General features: G+C 39.1%; 1 protein-coding gene across 5 annotated transcripts in view; it reads right to left on the bottom strand.

Annotated features, from left to right (window-relative positions):
* The window catches only part of MAST4 (microtubule associated serine/threonine kinase family member 4), a 286,598-nt gene that overhangs the window by 185,081 nt on the left and 83,313 nt on the right, over positions 1-18,204 (bottom strand). The window contains exon 1 of one of the 5 annotated variants that reach the window (XM_039566716.1): positions 3,884-3,937. The exons of the other annotated variants lie outside the window; for them this stretch is intronic. Within the exon in view, the coding sequence (XP_039422650.1) occupies positions 3,884-3,922 (39 nt within the window). The 5' untranslated portion in view covers positions 3,923-3,937. Of the gene's footprint in view, positions 1-3,883; positions 3,938-18,204 lie in introns of those variants that run through there. 5 annotated transcript variants of the gene reach the window in all.

Genomic DNA, 18,204 nt, shown 5'->3' on the forward strand with positions numbered 1-18,204 from the left:
GTCAAGGTTACAGTGCCCCTTGCCATGTTTTCTAGAAACATATGGAATTGGTATAAACTGATTTCCTCAATTCCACAAAAATATCACCTCTCCATTTACACCACATTTCCCTTTACACTGCCTACTTCCATTTCTACAGTAATAAGTCTGAATTTTGTGATTAAATTATTTTTACCTCACCCCCTTCCCCCCTCAAATCAATGCATGTATGAGATTTTCAAGTGGAATTTTCCATGTTGGCTCTAATCACATAGCTGTAAACAATGCAGCGCAGTCATCCTGAATTTAAAGGATTAGATTCCCTACGAAAATTTTCCAGCATTGAAAAAAGAGCTGTGTATATATACCTAGAGACAAGAAAAGAAATAAACACAGCATTTTCTTTGACATTTGAGAGGTTTCATGTATAGCTGGTTTCCCTGATGTTGGTCAATTTGTCTGTAAGTCTAATTAAGAAAGCTCATGTAATTACCCGAAGATTTACAAGACACTGTTTACCAGCCACTCAGAGGCAAAGTGAAATTAGCAAAAGGAAAAGTGAAGGCCCAAAGCATCTGTTTGACAAAGTGAATGCTTAATCGGCACTGGAAGCATCACTGAAGCTGGCTGCATCTGGCAGAAAGGTTTCTCCTATACTCCCATATCCTTCTTACAGATTCAGGGAAATACATGCTACCTTTGCCCACCATCGTGTGGGTTCAGAGCTGTTGGTTTAAGGCAGTATGAAGTACACTGCTTGGTCAAGCAACTACAAACACAGGCTGTTAGCAGACTGCAATTAAGAATGTAATTAAATTGTGCAAGAAGTAATTAGCTGTTTTCACCTTTTTCAAATTTATTTTCAAGAAATTGTTATTTCAATCCATACAAAATTGCACTTTAAAAACTTAGAAGTTGAAAGAAGTGGTCAATTTTATCCTGAGGTTTCTTACCAAAAAAAGTGTTCTTCGCAATTAAACCTTCAGAATCTCATCACTGAAAAGGAGCACATACTACAGATTCAGATGCTTATTTCTTCTATGAATACAAACAACATAAGTAACTGGACACAAGAAAGAGGTTGTAGTAAGATTCAATAGATGTATGTATTCAGGTTGCAACAAATTAAAGGCTCATTTTCTCTCAGAAACCTGAGCAACAGAAAAATCTTTTACATATCAAGCCAAAACAAGATTTATCCAAGTCTGCATATTTACTTAAGGCTTATATTTTGAGATTCAATTCAAGCTGCTTCCTGGCTTTTTTTGAACATAGCACGATGGTACAAGGCACTAAACACAACTACATCAGGTTCCCGTCTAAAAGGAAATGGTTTGTGTGCCCTGTAAATCAAGCTTTGAAGCAAATTGTGTACATAGAAAAAAAAACCCCAGAAGTTACACCAACTTGGCTTTTCATTTACACATATGCTATTTATCATTTTATCTTTGGTTTAATTTAAATGCACCTTTGCCTGAGAAAGCACACAGCCTTTAAGCAGATTTACCTGCTTTTATCATTTCTACTTCTAACCAAGAGAACTGAAAAAGTCATATGAAATTATCTGACTTTATATTGAAGACCACAGGTATTTCAGAACAGTCTTCACTCAGAAAATGTCCTTTTCCTTTTCCCCATTGTTTTTTTGGGGGTTGTTGTTTTGCTATTGCGGGGGGAGTGTTTTGCTGTGGGGGGTTCTGTTTGGGGCTTTTTTGATGGTGAGGTTTTTTGGGGTGTTCTGATTTTTTGATTTTTTGGGGTTTTTTTGTTAATCCCTTTCAGAATATAATCAATAACCTTTACAAGAGAGTATCAATAACATACGAAAAAGAAGAAGAGACAAAATACATGGATTACTCCCACAGAAAACAAAGACAGTAAGAGTTATTTAATTTTTTAGTAAAAACATATACTACCACTATAAAATAACCAAGTCACTATTTTGGAAGGTACTATAAAATCAAAAGGTCAGCAAAGCACACAACTCAGACACTTAATATTTATTAACAGAACTTAAACAGCAGCTACACCCCTTGTCACAAAATGTGCTTTCTAGCTCACAAGTTCATCGTACCAGTCTCTCTTCTGCAGATGAAGATAGAAACAATGCAATGGAAGAACATAAGGGGAGCAAGAGAACTATATGAAGATGGATTCACTTTAAAGGTCTAATGAATACAACTTGAATGTAAACAGCATTTCTCCCCCTCCCATCTTCTTCTTCTTCTAAATGATAGCATGTCAACTTGAACACTTCTGACCACTGGCTGATTTTCTCCACTCTAGGACCAGATTCTAAGGACAATCACGAAGTACACATCTCCAAAAACTGCATGCACTTCAAGTGTGAATATGCCTCTCTGGTACTGGAATTATTTACTGTATAGCTTTCAGTACTCTTAGGTGACTGTAAGCAGTTCTGTGAAATATTTTTGGTATTAATTCAAAATTGCTTTGTTAAAGTTACAGAAAATAAAATAACATCTGCAGAACTCAACACACCTCTTTAACACAGAGGCTTAAGTTATCCCTTAATCAGACCAGACTGCTGTTCAGTTCTTGTCAAAAGGCAGAAATCCGGTTTACACTACTAAATGGATTAGAGCAGGTTTAAGAGAAGGAAATCCGGTTTCACTATGAAGATCTACCTCTTGGAACTTTTATATCCTTTAAAAGCTGTCATCCACAGTCTCAGCCTGCAACAGAGATTCTCCTTCCTACTTGGCAATCAATTAATAGAAAATATTTAGGATTTAAGGACCAACTAAAGTATCAAAATCTTTTTATGAAAGTTACTCGCTTTCCACAGGCACGTGTTATCACACAAGGAGTTGAAGAAAAGCTAACGGATTCTTTAAGAGGCCCAAGAGAATTCCAGGACTTCTGTATGCTCCATAACAACATGTGCTATAGATTCTACTTGTGTACATCTGTCTAACAGGAACTGTCACACTGGATCAGCACCAAGTTGAAAGCACTGATCAGAAAGGGTGTCGTCCCAAAAAGTTCAGAACTGTGCAAGTTCAGTGCATGTTAACTGCTTTATCGGGGTTTACATTACTTAAGAATAACGATCCCAAATGTATGGAGGCTTTCTTTTTCACCCTCCTCCCATTGAAATTGCAGATGTGGAGGAAAACAAAAGAAAGGAAGTACATTCATTGCTGAGAGCTACTTGAGCAAAGGGGCTTTCTGAACAATGGGCCGTAATGATGTAGTTTGAGGTGGTGCTCCATTTTGGTGAAATATTAAAAAAGTAACTACACCCTCTATTCGGCTCTAGTCACATGTTTTTAACTGATACACTCTCCACCAATATACATATGTATACAAATATGTACATATGTAATTATTTGAGCGGTTCATGCATTATCCTAAGAGGGCATACGGTTCGAGTCTTGGGTTCAAACAATATACGGTACCAACACTGTGCAATAACCCTCACTCCCTTTGGGATACGGTGTTTTCTAGAGTTTAGGGACGCCAGCCGAAAAGTCAGCCCAAAGCCGCCCGGGAAGACGCGCCCGCTCCGCCGTTCAACAAAGTGCGCCGCAGCCGCCTGAAGCGCCGAGCGCCGGCCAAACTTCCACCCTCCCGGTAATGCCCGTCCACTGCCCGGCCCGCACCGCAGCTGGCGGGGAAAACCGCGCCGCCGCCGCTGCTCCCGCCTCGGCGGCTCCCCGGGAAGCGCCCGGGAACGGGCTGCACCGCCGGCTCCGCGGACGAGCCCGGAGCCCGCCCCCGCGCCGGGCAGCTCGGTCGCCGCCGCGCCCCGTCCGCCCACAGGTGTCCCCCCGCGGCCGTGCCCGCCGGCACCGCGCCCCGCCGCAGGTGAGGAGGGCAACTTCCCAACTGCGGGGAGCGCGGGCCGCCCCGCGGGCGCCGCGCCCCGCCCCGCCCCTACCTGCAGCCCGCGCCTCCGCAGGATGCCCGGCTCGTCCATGCCGGCGCTCCGCCGCCCTCACGCCGCGCGGCGCCGCCTGGCCATGCCGGACCGCCCGGACCCCGCTCCGCATCCCCGCAGCAGCCGAGCGCTGACATCACGCCCGCGCCGATTGGCGCCGCCGCCGCACGTGACCGCGCGAGGTGCGCGCCCCGGCAACTTCGGGGCGCAGTCCGGCGGCCGCTCCCGCAGCGCCCGCGCCGCCGCCGCGCCCCGGCTGCGATCCGGGCTATTCGGGGCGCGAAAGCCACGAACAACGAGTTTTCGTTTACTTGCAGAGTGGAACTGCAGTAGTGCTATAACGGCACCGCGTAAGAAGCCGCGCCCCACGGGATTCCCATGTGAGGCTGCGGAGAACCCGCGGAGAGAGGACGGGTTGTCTCAGGGGTGCAGGCACCGCAGGTCCGGCTGTGACCTTGGGCTTGTCGCCCGAGGGCCTCTCATCAGCTCAGCTGATCCGAATGGTGCAAGGAAAACCCGTCTCCGTCAAAAACTAGGTGCTAGATCCTTAAAGGTTATGTCTGAAAGCACAGATTCTAAGGAGCGGAACGGTAGTGGAGTTTTCATATCTGCCAAGCTGCTGGTTAAACAAACCATTGATTTTTTTTTTTTCCCCCCAAAAAGCTGTCACCATACTATTAGCTATTCACCCATTAACAGTCTTAAGATGAGAACTATGACAATCACACCCTTAAATCTAGTATGAAAAAGAAATATTGATTTCCTGTCAGACTGCATCATTTTGAGAAGCAGTCCATGTACATTCCATAGCAGTAAAACCTGCCAGGAGCAAAGGCATTTAGAATCAAAAAAAAAAAAAAAAAAGGATTGCAGAAAGGATAACACTGAGCAGTAACAGCTTATCTGAAGAACAGAGAAGAAAAGGCTGCTGAATTCCCTGCCCCCAACCCTCAACTCTTCTTCATATGACTGAAATGCATTAACATTATTGTTTTACACTTGTTACAATCAAAAAAATATTATTTCGGCACTCCCATTAAGCTATATTTCTCTGGTACTCCCAACTGTATTATTCTAAAAAAACAGTTTTTATCTGAGTTACATACTGACATTAACTAAACATGTTTCCCCTTCCCTATCCCTCTGTGTCTCCAGCTCCACTTGCATCCATCACATTCGGTCAACGGCTTAAAACTTAGCCATCACAGACTTCAGTGACAGGATTAGAGCAGTATTTTAGTTAAGAAAGGAGATGCTCATACTGACCAAAATTCCAGTTCCACAAGAGGGAGACAAGGAATATCAAACACGCTGATAGATTTACAAATTTGTAGGCCAGAAGGGGGTTTGCAACCATCCTGACTTCCTCTGTAACAAACATTACTCATCCGTCCTGAATTAACTTTTCAAGAGTAACATCTCTTCAAGCAGCATGCTGACCCCAGTGAAAACTTTTTTGCTTTACAGAATTAAACTGAAAAGTGACTAGATCTCTCACCTGCTTGAAACGAAGGGAAAAATGTTACATTATCTCCTATGGGTTCCTCCCAATATTCCTGTTTTCCCTTTTCCATTTCGAAGTGTCATCTTCTTTCTTCTTGTAACACTTTAAAACTCTATCCCAATCATTCACATCCATGTGTCCTCACATCCTATCTCTTCTGTGTTTCTGTTTCCAAAAATGACACAGGAAAATGAATGACGATTTAAATGCTGCTGTTACACACTTCCAGTAAGGGTGGCAAAAACTAATTAACCAAAGACTGACACATTTCAAGGGTCAGAGGCAACACCTTACCATTCGTCTCTCACAACACACTTGCAGGTTTCAGCTGCAAGGTTGTCTGCATTTTTTACACCCAATCTAAATACATAATTGCACAAGTTTTATTTTAATCACTGAAATACAAAATCTCTCAATGCTCAATTTTATCAGTTTCATTAAAGGAAGTAATACTGAGGTGTAGTTACCTTTGGTCCAACCATCATTTCAACCTATCTAACTATATATAACTGTATATGTATGAATTAAAAGTACCCTATGCCATCTAGGTCAGAGGTCATTACTGGAACAACAGCACAAGAAAGTTGTACCATCAAGAAATGTGTCACTGAGAGACACAGATGCGCGAAGTCCACGATCTAACAAAACACCTCAAGTATCACAGCAGCTATAATTTCACAGGAGGACAACTTACAGAAAGGATTATAGGCAGAGAAAGCACAGATGTACATGCATGAAGAAACTATCAACTACAGACAGAGTGCAAGTATCACAAGTTTTGCAATATGCTGAAGATCTTTGGTACAGCTACTAAATAATACTGGAAGGCAGAAGAATGAAACAAAGAGAAGACTGCCTTCCAGTGGAAGATGAGATAAATCCCAAATAGAAAAGTATAAAACTATCTTTCAGTGAGAAGTGCGTTCACAGTCAATTCTAGAAGTGGCATTTTCCTAGGCTTGTGCTGCATTTTATAAAGGTGTATTGAAAGGATCTGAAAGGCAGAGGTTTGCATAAAAGAAAGCAAGCATCCACTGAATTCTCTCACAATTTATGAATCCCTTTATTTATTGCCAAAAGTGCATCTTCGTGTTTAAAAATGGGTAAAGCCTGCTGTTTTTTTCTGGAGGCTTTCATTATTTTCAGATTATTATTTCAGTTATATTCACTATCAAAACCATGGTAGATAAGACCATGGTATGGAAGAATTTGTATTTGAGAAGGAAAATCCATGCTCTTTGAAACATTTTGTATGTAATTATCCTTATATTTATATATACAAAATACAGCAAAATGCCTCACAGATTCCTTCACGTCACTTGTAGCAGAAAGGCACACTCCAGTTGTACATGCACCACAAAATAAAACATGTATAGTGTATGAAAAAGAAACTGTTTTTTCCTCCCCCCCATCAGGGAAGGCAAAATTATTTTAGGACTACAGTAATCAACCTCAAATTTTGCCAAAAATTTTCCTCCCCTATAAATGAAGCATTTGACCTGATTAAATGCGAAGGATGCTTCAGAATCAATTTAGATATATACTGCTAAGTCCATGTTTATTTAAACTGCAAAGAAACATGGTAGAAGATAGTTTTCAGGACAATTACACAAATTTAGGAAGTTTTTCTTCTCTTTCAACTGCCATTTTTCTGCATTAATCATATAGCTTGACTTAGAAAATAATATTGATTGACAAAACCAAGAAAATTTAGAAATCACTGTAATTACGGAAATCAGCCAATCAACCAGATAAAACCTAAGCATGCAAAACTATATATGAATATGTAACTAGAGTTTTACAATGCAGATTTAATTTAAATTTAATTTTATGCATACACATATCCCATGTGTGGCTGCAACTCTCATACTACACATGGTGGTAGCATATGATAAATCATATTAATTATGCACCATGAAAAAACTCATTTGTACTCTGCCCCTAAATCTATCTCTGTCAGGGCTATTTCCTATACCTTAAATACTCTACAGCATCCAGCCACCATCACTGAGTTTTAAAAATAATTATTTTCTTCCTAAATGTGAAAATTCATATGCTTAGAATAGATAACAAGCAGTGAAATAATTGCCTTATATTCTGATAACTTGCAATCCAAAATAACAGGAACTTTTTCCCAGCACAGGTAAAAAGGGAGCTTTTAATCTTGTAAAAAAATTGTATTTTTGTCCACTGATAAACTGTTCAACTAACTTACGAGAAAAATTAAAATATTTCAACTGCCATAATTTCAGAAGTCAAGGTAAGTGGACAAACTCTAACTACAAATACCTGGAAGTGTTTAACATTAATTCTTATGCAGCCTTTCTCTAAGCATATTAGAGAAGAGAGAACAATTAGAGCATACCAGGGCACGTCCCCTTGGATGTTGTAGGTATAACAGTTTTGAAACAAACTCCTGCAAACAGTGCTTTTGTGGTTTTGAATGCAGAGCAGTCCTACAGTAAAGGACCTGGGGGTCCTGGTGGATGGCAAGTTGAACATGAGTCAGCAGTGCCCTGGCAGCCAGGAGGGCCACCCGTGTCCTGGGGGGCATCAGGCACAGCATCGCCAGCCGGGCAAGGGAGGGGATTGTCCTGCTCTGCTCTGCACTGGGGCAGCCTCACCTCCAGTGCTGGGGGCAGCTTTGGGCGCCAGAGTTAAAAAAAAAGTATTACAGAGTGTCCAAAGGAGGGCAACAAAGATGGCAATGGATCTGTAGGGGAAGCCAGAGCAGCTGAGGTCACTTGGTCTGTTCAGCCTGGGGACTGAGTGGAGAGTCTACAATGTCCTCAAAAGAGGAAGGAGTGGGGCACGTACCAATCTCTTCAGTCTCATGACCAGTGACACGACTTGAGGAAAAGGCATGAAGATGTGTTAGGGAGGTTTAGGTCAGATATTAGAGAAAAAGTTTCTTCACCCAGAGGGTGGTTGGGCACTGGAAGAGGCTCCCCAGGGAAGTGGTCACAGCATCAAGCCTGGCAGAGTTCAAGAAGTATTTGGACAATGCTGTCAGGCACATGGTGTGAATCTTGGGGTGTCCTGCACAGGACCAGGAGCTGGATTCAATGATCCTTTTGACTCCCTTCCCAGCCAGGTTATTCTGTGCTTGTGTAATAGTTTAAAGAATAAACTGTCAAGGGAAGACAGCATTACAATTCCACAAAGGAGCTCAAGGTTATTTTTCTGAATGGTCATAAAAGAAATTGAGCCACCTTTATGTTCCACACCAAAACAATCATACTCTGCATATGATCAAGAAATAATATAGATCACATTCTTGTTCTGTAGTATCCAGAAAATGTTTTCAGTTCCTAAAGGAATTTGCCCCCAGTATTTCACACTGAGTTTCAAACACCCTATGCAGACACAGCACATTTTCTTTCTATTACATACACACACACAAAAAAATCTCTAAAAACAGCTGTATCACCCAGAAGTTTTCAACTGTCCCATACATATATATGCACACCAAACAATCCATACTGTCATTCCACAATGTTGTGGGGGAAAGGGACTTCATCAAAATCTTAATGGATACCAGATCATCATCACGTAATGTCACAGAAGCATGAAAGCAAAAGCTACGTATGGTGCGGGTGATGCCTTTTCCTGGTCCTGAAATCAAGAGTCATACACGGTTAGAAGGGGAAAAGGAATTTTACCTTGGTATTTATTTTAAGGATCCTCAGGTGCACACATCCAGGTCATATGCATCGAAATGCACTCTGCCAAATATGCCCCAAAAGATCAGGTATAACATTATAAGTTTTACTAATTAGCATATCTATCAAAGATTCCCCAATGAGAGGCTCGAGTGAGACCCCCTCCCCAAGGAACCTTCCCCTGGATGGTTCTAGCTTAGTTTACAGAATGTGTTCTGGAGAGGACCTTGGGGTCTGGGGCACACTGATCACTAACTACGAAGCTTCTAAACTCTTTAGTCTCTTAGCTTGAGAAACAAGTCCAAGAATGCAGGCAAAAAGCACTAAGAATACAGAAGTTGTAAAAAGGTGCAACAGGGGTATAAAAGAAAAGGCAAAAATCTTCATGGCATCACGGGGAGATGGAAGATGTGATTCTATCAATCATTCTGGAAGTGAATCAAAATGAAGATTATCTTCAAAGAATTTTATACAGATCAACATCTAACCATCTTAAGTAAGTCAAAACCTTATAGTATCACTCTGTACTGTTACACTACTCAAGAGTTTTCTTTAATGAAATGGTTTTAATGTTATCTGAGGAAAAAAGGGTTACGGAAACAACTCTATCCATCTGCCTCTTGCTCCTTCAAGTTCTGGAAGCTCTATTATCTGTGAACTGTCACTGAAATTAGCTACAGCACTGGAAGGGAGATGTTTCATCAAAATTAGCAGCAAAAATTGACACAGCAACACTTAACACCATCACCAAGATAAGGGATACTGAAATCCACCCAAAGCAGCAGATACCTTTTCAGCCTGTACATCTAGACTAGCAGACAGAGCTGTAACTCTGCAATATATTTTGCAAGAATTTTCTCATACAACCACGGGAGAGGTTGTTGTTTCAGTATTAACAGGAAAGCATATTTAAGATATTCAGTCAATGAGGGAATATAGGCCAGCTTTATCACAAACTACTTGAATGGGGTAATGACAATCCACCACTCAGTTTTCATGATTTATTTTCTAAGACTTAATTTACCCATAGAAGCTATGCAGTGATACCATATGAACTTGCACATCACTTTAAGAAACAGGCAAAGTAATTCTCACACTTTAGAGCGTTAGGAGCTAAAGTTGCCTTGTCTAAAATTGAGATTGATAAAGCCAATTTATTAATAATTATTAACATACAAATTCTGAGAAACTAATGAATTTAACAGAATCAAGTTAACTACACAACATCATCATTAACTACTAACAAGCACAGTAATTCATATACAATTTTAGACACTGTGAGCAATACATATTGTATTATTCAAAGTGAAAAGGCTACAGTATTTCATCTATACAGCCATTTATGCTCCTGTATATATTTGCCTAATGTCCCTTCTAAGAGCTTAGAAAAAGTATGGAAGAAGTGTTCCATGTGAAACCAACACCTCCCTTTCAGGGTGCAACATGATAACTACCACTCCTCAGAAGAAAACAGACATGTTCCACCAGCCGAGTGTTTTCAAAGCACCTCTGAGTCCCCAGCTACAGCACTGAGAAGGCATTGTTAGCCTGACAATAAAACCATGAGTTCTCACCAGTTTTATCCTCTATCTTCCTTCAGTATTACAATCCTGCCCACACACATACAGAGAAAAGTGCATTTCTCCATTTACATCTCTTCCGTGCTTCAGAAGTAAAGACTTTTGGGCAATAATCACTGCATGGACTGATAGAGAGCACCACTGAATTTGTGTTCCGCTTTAGCACATTACACAAATACACATTCAGATAAGCCAGGCTGGCTTGCTGTGTGTCCAAGATGCACTCTACCTACCAGGTCCAAGAATGCATTAAGAGATTATTATTCTCACTGTATATTACTCAAAACATAGATCACAAGCAGAGAAAGCTCAAGATTCCTCAGTTAGCAAAACTCTAATTCTCTTTTTCTGGAGCTGATAAACCTATACAAATGGCAAACCACAGGTTAGCAGATAGATGCAACAATTTATTACACTTAGGGAAGTAGGGTTGACTGTTGCTGTTTCTTAATAAAAGAAAATACTACTGATTCTGTTAATTATATTTTAATGTTCTTGAAAATAAACTACTTTTTCCCATGAAAGCACATGTACCTTGCCAACAGTCACAATTACACATGCAGGCATGGCCACATTCCATGAAGAGCACAGGGACACACTGGGTCTTCATGCCACCTGCCGGACAAAATCCTATTTGCACCAACTTGTTTCTGGGTTCACCACTAATTTGGAGGGTTAATTTACTACCTTAGGTAATAAATCAGTCATGAAAATATTAGAAGAAAAATAACTGTTGCAGAAGCAAACCAATTTTTCAAATAATTTTTAAGTAAGTTTATCAACTTCTCTTTCAGTGACAGAACATATACGAGAGGATGATTCACAACAGATATGCCAGCTTCATCCATTTTGCCTTTTCCATCAAACACCATGCTTCTTACTCCATCAAAAGGCATAGCTGGATCATCGATTCAAACAAGGCAATCAGCCCTCCAATTTTCTAAGTTTTCTATAATTACACAATAGCATGAAAGAAATTTCCTTCTGAAAAGACAGGCACATCATGAATACAGTCTGTATCTCATATGGGTCTCCTTTCAACAAGAACTGAGGTAACATACCAAAATGTTCTTCCTTTTTTCAAAAGTTGCTGAACTCTTTGTCTCAATATCTCCCCAAAGAAAGCCTGACATCAAACATACAGGAGCGATGCCATTTTTAGTCTTAGAATTTGAAGTGCCACACTATGTTTTCAGAGAACAAATAAAAACCCTCTGAATTGAAGCTTTGCTAACAATCAGCTCAGTGGAATATTTCAGATTCTGTATATGAAAAAGGAAACAAATTCTTAAAAAAAATTCTCATGGCAAAACAGTAATAGCAATTACATTCTGAATAATCCCTGTTAGACATTTAGAAGTTTCATTCTCAAGTGAGATCAGTAATAGGCAAGCTCCATTCCAACCACAATTACTAAACTTTAGCTAGGTTTAAGTTCTTGTTTTGAGATCACTCTGAACAATGATGCATCTAGTCTCCTTTATTTTGATGCCCCGTTTTCCTTTTAGAAGCACTGAATCTCAACACTTGCAATAATGCACTATCTTCTCAACGAGACAATATATTAATGTACTTTCTCTTAAGGACGCATAGTTCTTCTTAATGTGTTTTGGCTGTTTCTTCCACTCTAAGATTCAATACTTTCCACTACACATGGTCCAGCTGCTTCACATAAACACCCTCCTTCAGCAGAGAGCAATAGTTAAGCTTTTCAACATTTAAATTAATTCAGAAGATAGTTTACCTCACTGAAGTCTTGGATCTCTATGGACAGAAGTTCCATTACAAATCAACAAAGTAAGGAAGTCTGGAGTAAAAGGCAATGTTCTCCTAATGATCACTCATTGCAATCCCATATTTAGTAGGTAGAGGACACATAACAGGCATTCCAAAAACATTTATTCACAGTTACAGGTTTCTGGAGAAACAGCATCATCCTAGGAAAGTTTGTTCAAGATATGCTTTTACTGGAACGTTTTTATGAGAATAATGAAATACACTGAGATCCAACTCCAGATGTAGGTTAGTTCTCTTACTTAACTTGAACTCACTATTTTTTCTCCCTCATTTACAGCAGGCAATCTCATAATTCAATTTTGTTTCTTACTACCTTCATCCTTGCTCAAATAGACAGCCTAACAGATAGAAAAAGGAATCTGTCATCAGCCAAGTGTATATTATTACTATGAAATTATTCCATGCATTACAAAGTCAACCATCACTTCTGAATTTAACTGACCAAATACTGAGTACCTTCCATTGTACCACATAATTGCAGATATTGCACACTGATCAAGAGGTTAAATGTATTCATGAGAGAGTAGCAGTTAACCAGTTTCCGGCTGATTATTACATCTTTTACTCAAGTGACATTAGGTCAACTTGAGCACTTACCTAGTTTCTTAATCTCCACAACACCATGAAAGAAATCCTTAATAGATGCCAATGACCTTACTGTACTACTGCATTATTAAAAATCTGACAGAACTGGATATAGACATATGCATCATAATTGGGCATACTGTGATAAAAGAAGAAAAAAAACCACAACAATGCTTTCTAGTTTTACTGAGATGACAACAGAGGTGATGCTAAAAGTCATCAGTCCATTGTGGCAGGGTACAGAAGAGGGAAACAAACACAATGACTCCATCACACCAGTGAAGCCAGAACAATTTAAATCACTGTATATCAGAACAAGAGAGAGACTGCAAGAATGCTAAAAGGTAACGTATGGTAAAAAATATCAAAGTCCACATTCCCACCTGCCTCCACAGGACAAAAGTGCATTTTACAGTAACACATCTGGTTTCACATGAATGTACAAGAAAGTCTGACTGAAAACTAGAGGTACAAATACCCAGCAGCATGTGTCAAAACCAACTGTGGCAGTCAACCCACTTAAAATTTCAGGTCAGTAAAACAGCAATTGCTTTTAAACCTAAAACTGTAGGAGATTAGAAGTAGCCATGCACCATCCAACACAAACGTACTCTGCTGTATGTTCAGAAAAATTCTTGCCAGATACCTTTACTTTGTGGAACTTAAAAAAAAAAAAAAGAAATCAATGAGGAGGAATGTTCATTCCCACCAGAGATCTGGAAAAACTACATTTCCCCTCCCTGCTGCAGTGCTTTCAAGTCAGCAGTGTCATTCAACCCAGTATGAGTCTCTTTGTTTTGAAAGTTACAGCTATCATCAGAACCATGGGAGTACTTCAGCTTGAGGAATGAGAGCTATAGTTTCCACACTGTCTGCTTCCATCCTCTGCTACATTACAGTCACTTTGCAAGTACCACAGGCACGAGAACATGTTGGCTTACAGGAAGTAAAATAAAAATGTTACTTCCTCAATTTAGAATTGTGCCCCATTTAGTTGTCCTTTAACATAAGGATGCTACCCCACAGCAAAAAAAAAAAGGAACAGAAAGGAATATGCCTCATCAGCTTCCAAACAATCCCATCATTTTAGGCTAAACTTTACTAGGAAGCTCAAAGAACTTCAGTATTTGCATTTTTGTCAACTGAAACTGCCAAAGCAGTGATCAAGTTTTCTATAGCGATAGCAACACTGGGAAGGAAGTTTCTACAATGCTAAAAACTAAGTTTCTTGACAAAATAGAGTATCACTATTAAAATTCAGGTCAGTGGAACAGTATCTTGTCCTGTACAGCATTTTTTTAAAATTAATCAACCTATCCTAATTAGGCATGAGTACCAAACTCCTAAGACAGCAAAGAAATTTTAACTGCCTTTTAAGAACACCAAGCAACACCCTAAGCTACTACTGCTCACCTACGGCACACAGGGAGCACTCACTTTGAGGTTATCCACACCTCTCACTTCAGATCCTGAATGCAGACAGAAGTATAGACAATAGTTTTCCTACACTCATCCTGTTATTCCCCATGCCCACTTTATCTCAGTTTATTTTAAAGCCAGAGCTGGGATTGAAATTAGTTTAAACTTTCATTACATACTTCTGAGACTAGAAATCAGACCAATCAAATTAGATTTGTACATGAGCATACACTACTCAAGCAAAGGAGAATCTCCTTGCAACTTACCATTTACTATTTTCTCATTAAATGTTAAAAACTGTAGATGAATCAGTGTTTCAATTAGTATGTTAACTGATAGACAATGAATTCACAGTAGTCTGCTTTTTGTGACCAGGGGGAACAGGAGACAGCACTATGGTTAAATTTTACGAGATTCTTCCAAATGTCAGCCATTTCTCCAGTTTCTTCCTGCTCTTCATGTCCTTTCTAACCTCTTTATCCCCCTTCCATTTCCACACCTATAAATTGTTTAAGGAGTTGCAGAAGCTTTTGACCTAAGGCCAAAGAAGTCTATCACTATATTCCTGAGTTATATCCCTTGTTAATTACAGATTATAATTTTATGCAGTTACCCTCTAAGTAAAGTCGAACAACAAGCTGAGAAATTTTTATTCCCAGAAAGCCATCTAAACTTCAGCCACTATAAATGATAGCACATTGATTTCTTCTGGTTATACAGTTTACTGCCAAATACCACTACTCCTTTGTTTCTCACACGGACAATACTACCTGGATGAAAAGTTCATGGCCTCACTTTTTTAACACTTTCCACTTTTCCCACTTTTTGAGTGATACCGGCAATACAATTCTAGATGACATTTTAGGATAACCATCACTAACACCACACACAGACAACCCAAACATCACAGCAGACAAGAATAAGCCCTTATTCAGAGCCACTCCTAACACACAGTCAGAAGCTTCAGTTCCAGAGGTGAAGGACTACATTTAACCTAGCTCACTGATCTTAACCATGTGGGTCCTACAAACCAAACAAAAATCTAGAAGAACAAACATATACTCAGCTGACAAAAATTTTAACAGCCTAAAGGAAGCTATTTTAACAGCCCTAGATTCTTGATTATCTAGAACTAGAAACTGGTCCTAGTGAGCCTTTTCACTGTTGAGGGTAAGCCTGTCATGAAGGAAGACGACTATTATATGGGACACCTGGAAAAACATAAGCATCGTGCAAAACAGGGATGTATTGCTTAGCTCCTACATACATTTGGTATCTACTCATTCTGTACCATTAATAGGATACAGAAGAGGGTTATATCCACATTCAGCTCTAATAAACTGTGCAGTATCTCCTTTCCATTCTCTCTCATGCTCAGAGCATCCTGACAGCTGGAAGCTAACTGATGCCGATGGGAAGTGACCTACTTCACACAAACGGGGTATTTTTGAAAAACACACTGTATATGCTCACAGGGCTTTTTAACCTAGGTTAATCTTCTCTGAGAGATTATTATTTTACCTACTTTTCCCATTATTCTTTAACTAATGATAATTGCAGCACAAGCTGTGTTCTCAATCTGAGAAATTACAAACTCTCTCTGGAAGAAGTGTTAATCCCAGCCATCACCATGTCTGTATTTTTTCCATATCCAAGAATGAACAAGAAAAGTGTAAGAATAAAGCCACTAGTTTTAATCAGATGACTTAGGAAAGGAGTCAATATCTAGACTTCTGTCAAGCAACTGAATCTACAGTTTTGTTTTAAACTCAAGTATGCCATGACTATTTTGAAAACAATGATAGGGACAAATAGAGATATATTTATGAAAGAGAGCACCCAGTCACCAACTTCTTGCATCAGCTTGTCAAAGTATTACAGTTTCACAGCTCTGGACCAGGTCGACTCCAGCCTTTTTGCTGTGTACAAATACAGAGCATATAGGCATGTCTACGAAGATGGATGTTCACCTCCTTCTTGCTGCTACTAAATTAGATCTATCTATTATTAGATCTAATTCTACTGGATTAGAACTGCAATTAAGTATTTGTTAAAAGGCAAATACAGACAAAGAAATATGAATGCAAATACATATTCATGGGTAAGGAATTAATGAAATAAAATACACAAGGGAGAATAACTCTCTAGTCTTAGAAGCAATTGAAGCACAGAAAACCTGCTATCATTACTTGACAATTTTAGCATTTCATAGGAATAAAAAAACCTCACATTTTAAAAAGATTTTCAGTAATTACTCTTAGATGTTAAACTCATTTTAAGTTAAACAAGAATATGGTTTTCAACTTTATACAGTGGTTTAGCACTCAAGCAATGTCCTCAATTCAGATTCAGTGTTTCTGATGTCTAGCTAACTATTTTGGGGAGATACCAGATAACAAGCCAAGAGCAGCTACTTTGGCAATTTCTATTATATGGTTTTTGTGCTTCTCACAAGTGCCATCGTTGTACTTGCTCTGCATAAACTTTCAGAGTATTAATTAGCTGCTCACATTTAAGCATTGAAAACCTGAATCCCTGGACATAAAGAACTAAAACTTAAAGCAACCCAAGTTTCAGATGCAGGTTCCTCTTGCTTTCAAGGAAGTTTACTTAAAAATAAATTCAGCTACACCTGATATTCATTAGATAAAACTGAACACAGACAATGATTGGAAAAATGCCCTACAATTTCAAAATAAAACATTTATATAAAGGCCTTTTTAAAATAATTTAGGTTGGCTAAGCACAACTGATATGCCATTTGCTTATCTAACCAATTAGTGCTTCTAAAGAATGTGTTTTATTTGTTCGCAATCATTTATTATCTATGGTGTAATTTTGCAGCTTCTCAGACAACAAATTGCTGTCTTACATCTGGGGAATAAAACACACAAAAGGGTGTTGGTGTGCTGTTTGAATACATGCAATTACTGGTAGTTAAGTTCTAATTAGCATAATTAGTTTTGAAACAGTTCTCATAATAACTGTCAACATTATGTCAATTTAGCTGAAGTTAATAGCATATTTAACAAAGACACTCTTACTCATTTTCAGTATTATACTATTTAAAAGAAAGGAAGATGCAAAGCTCTTTCTGAAGAAGTAGAACTGCTTTTCATAGACACTGAATATTTCTTATGTTTTTTCCTTTCAGCACTCCAACTTGTAAACCAGTACTTCATATAATTAGCCCCCTCCAGTTTTTGTAAGACCATTCTTAAAAATTAACACTGATAAAGTGGCAATAAAAAGCAACCAAAGTACAGATGTTTCTAAATTCAGTCTTCTGTAGTTTTGGGAAAGGCAGTTTGCAGGGGGATAAGTGGTTTGGAGGGGGAAGAAAGCAAGAGGTAAATCCTGCAAAAAATAAAGTCGTATGCTAAAAAGTAGCAAATGTTCCCAGTCATACCAAGACAAAACATTCCTTCCCTGCTTAATAGGAAAGGACATAAGCCATTCACAAAGGACAGTTTTACTTCTTTTCTAGTTTTGATGTTACTAGAAGCTATTTCCAAGTACTAAAAGATGATGCATTATTAAACTAAGTAAAAATTTAGTCATTTCACTGACATCTTTCACATCTCCAAGAAGAAATAACATGCCTCTCAGGGATTTACTTCATGCTGCATACTCACCTCATGCAACAGAAGGAATAGCCAACCTAAGCTCAATACTTCCCATAAAGCTGAAATCATACATCCAGTCTTGACTGAATTTAAAAGCCAAGTGTATTACAATCTACGTGTTTCATTTGAGGATCTTGTTTATAGTGTA

This window comes from Corvus cornix, chromosome Z (assembly GCF_000738735.6).
Source record: "Corvus cornix cornix isolate S_Up_H32 chromosome Z, ASM73873v5, whole genome shotgun sequence".
NCBI classification, from domain to species: Eukaryota; Metazoa; Chordata; class Aves; order Passeriformes; family Corvidae; genus Corvus; species Corvus cornix.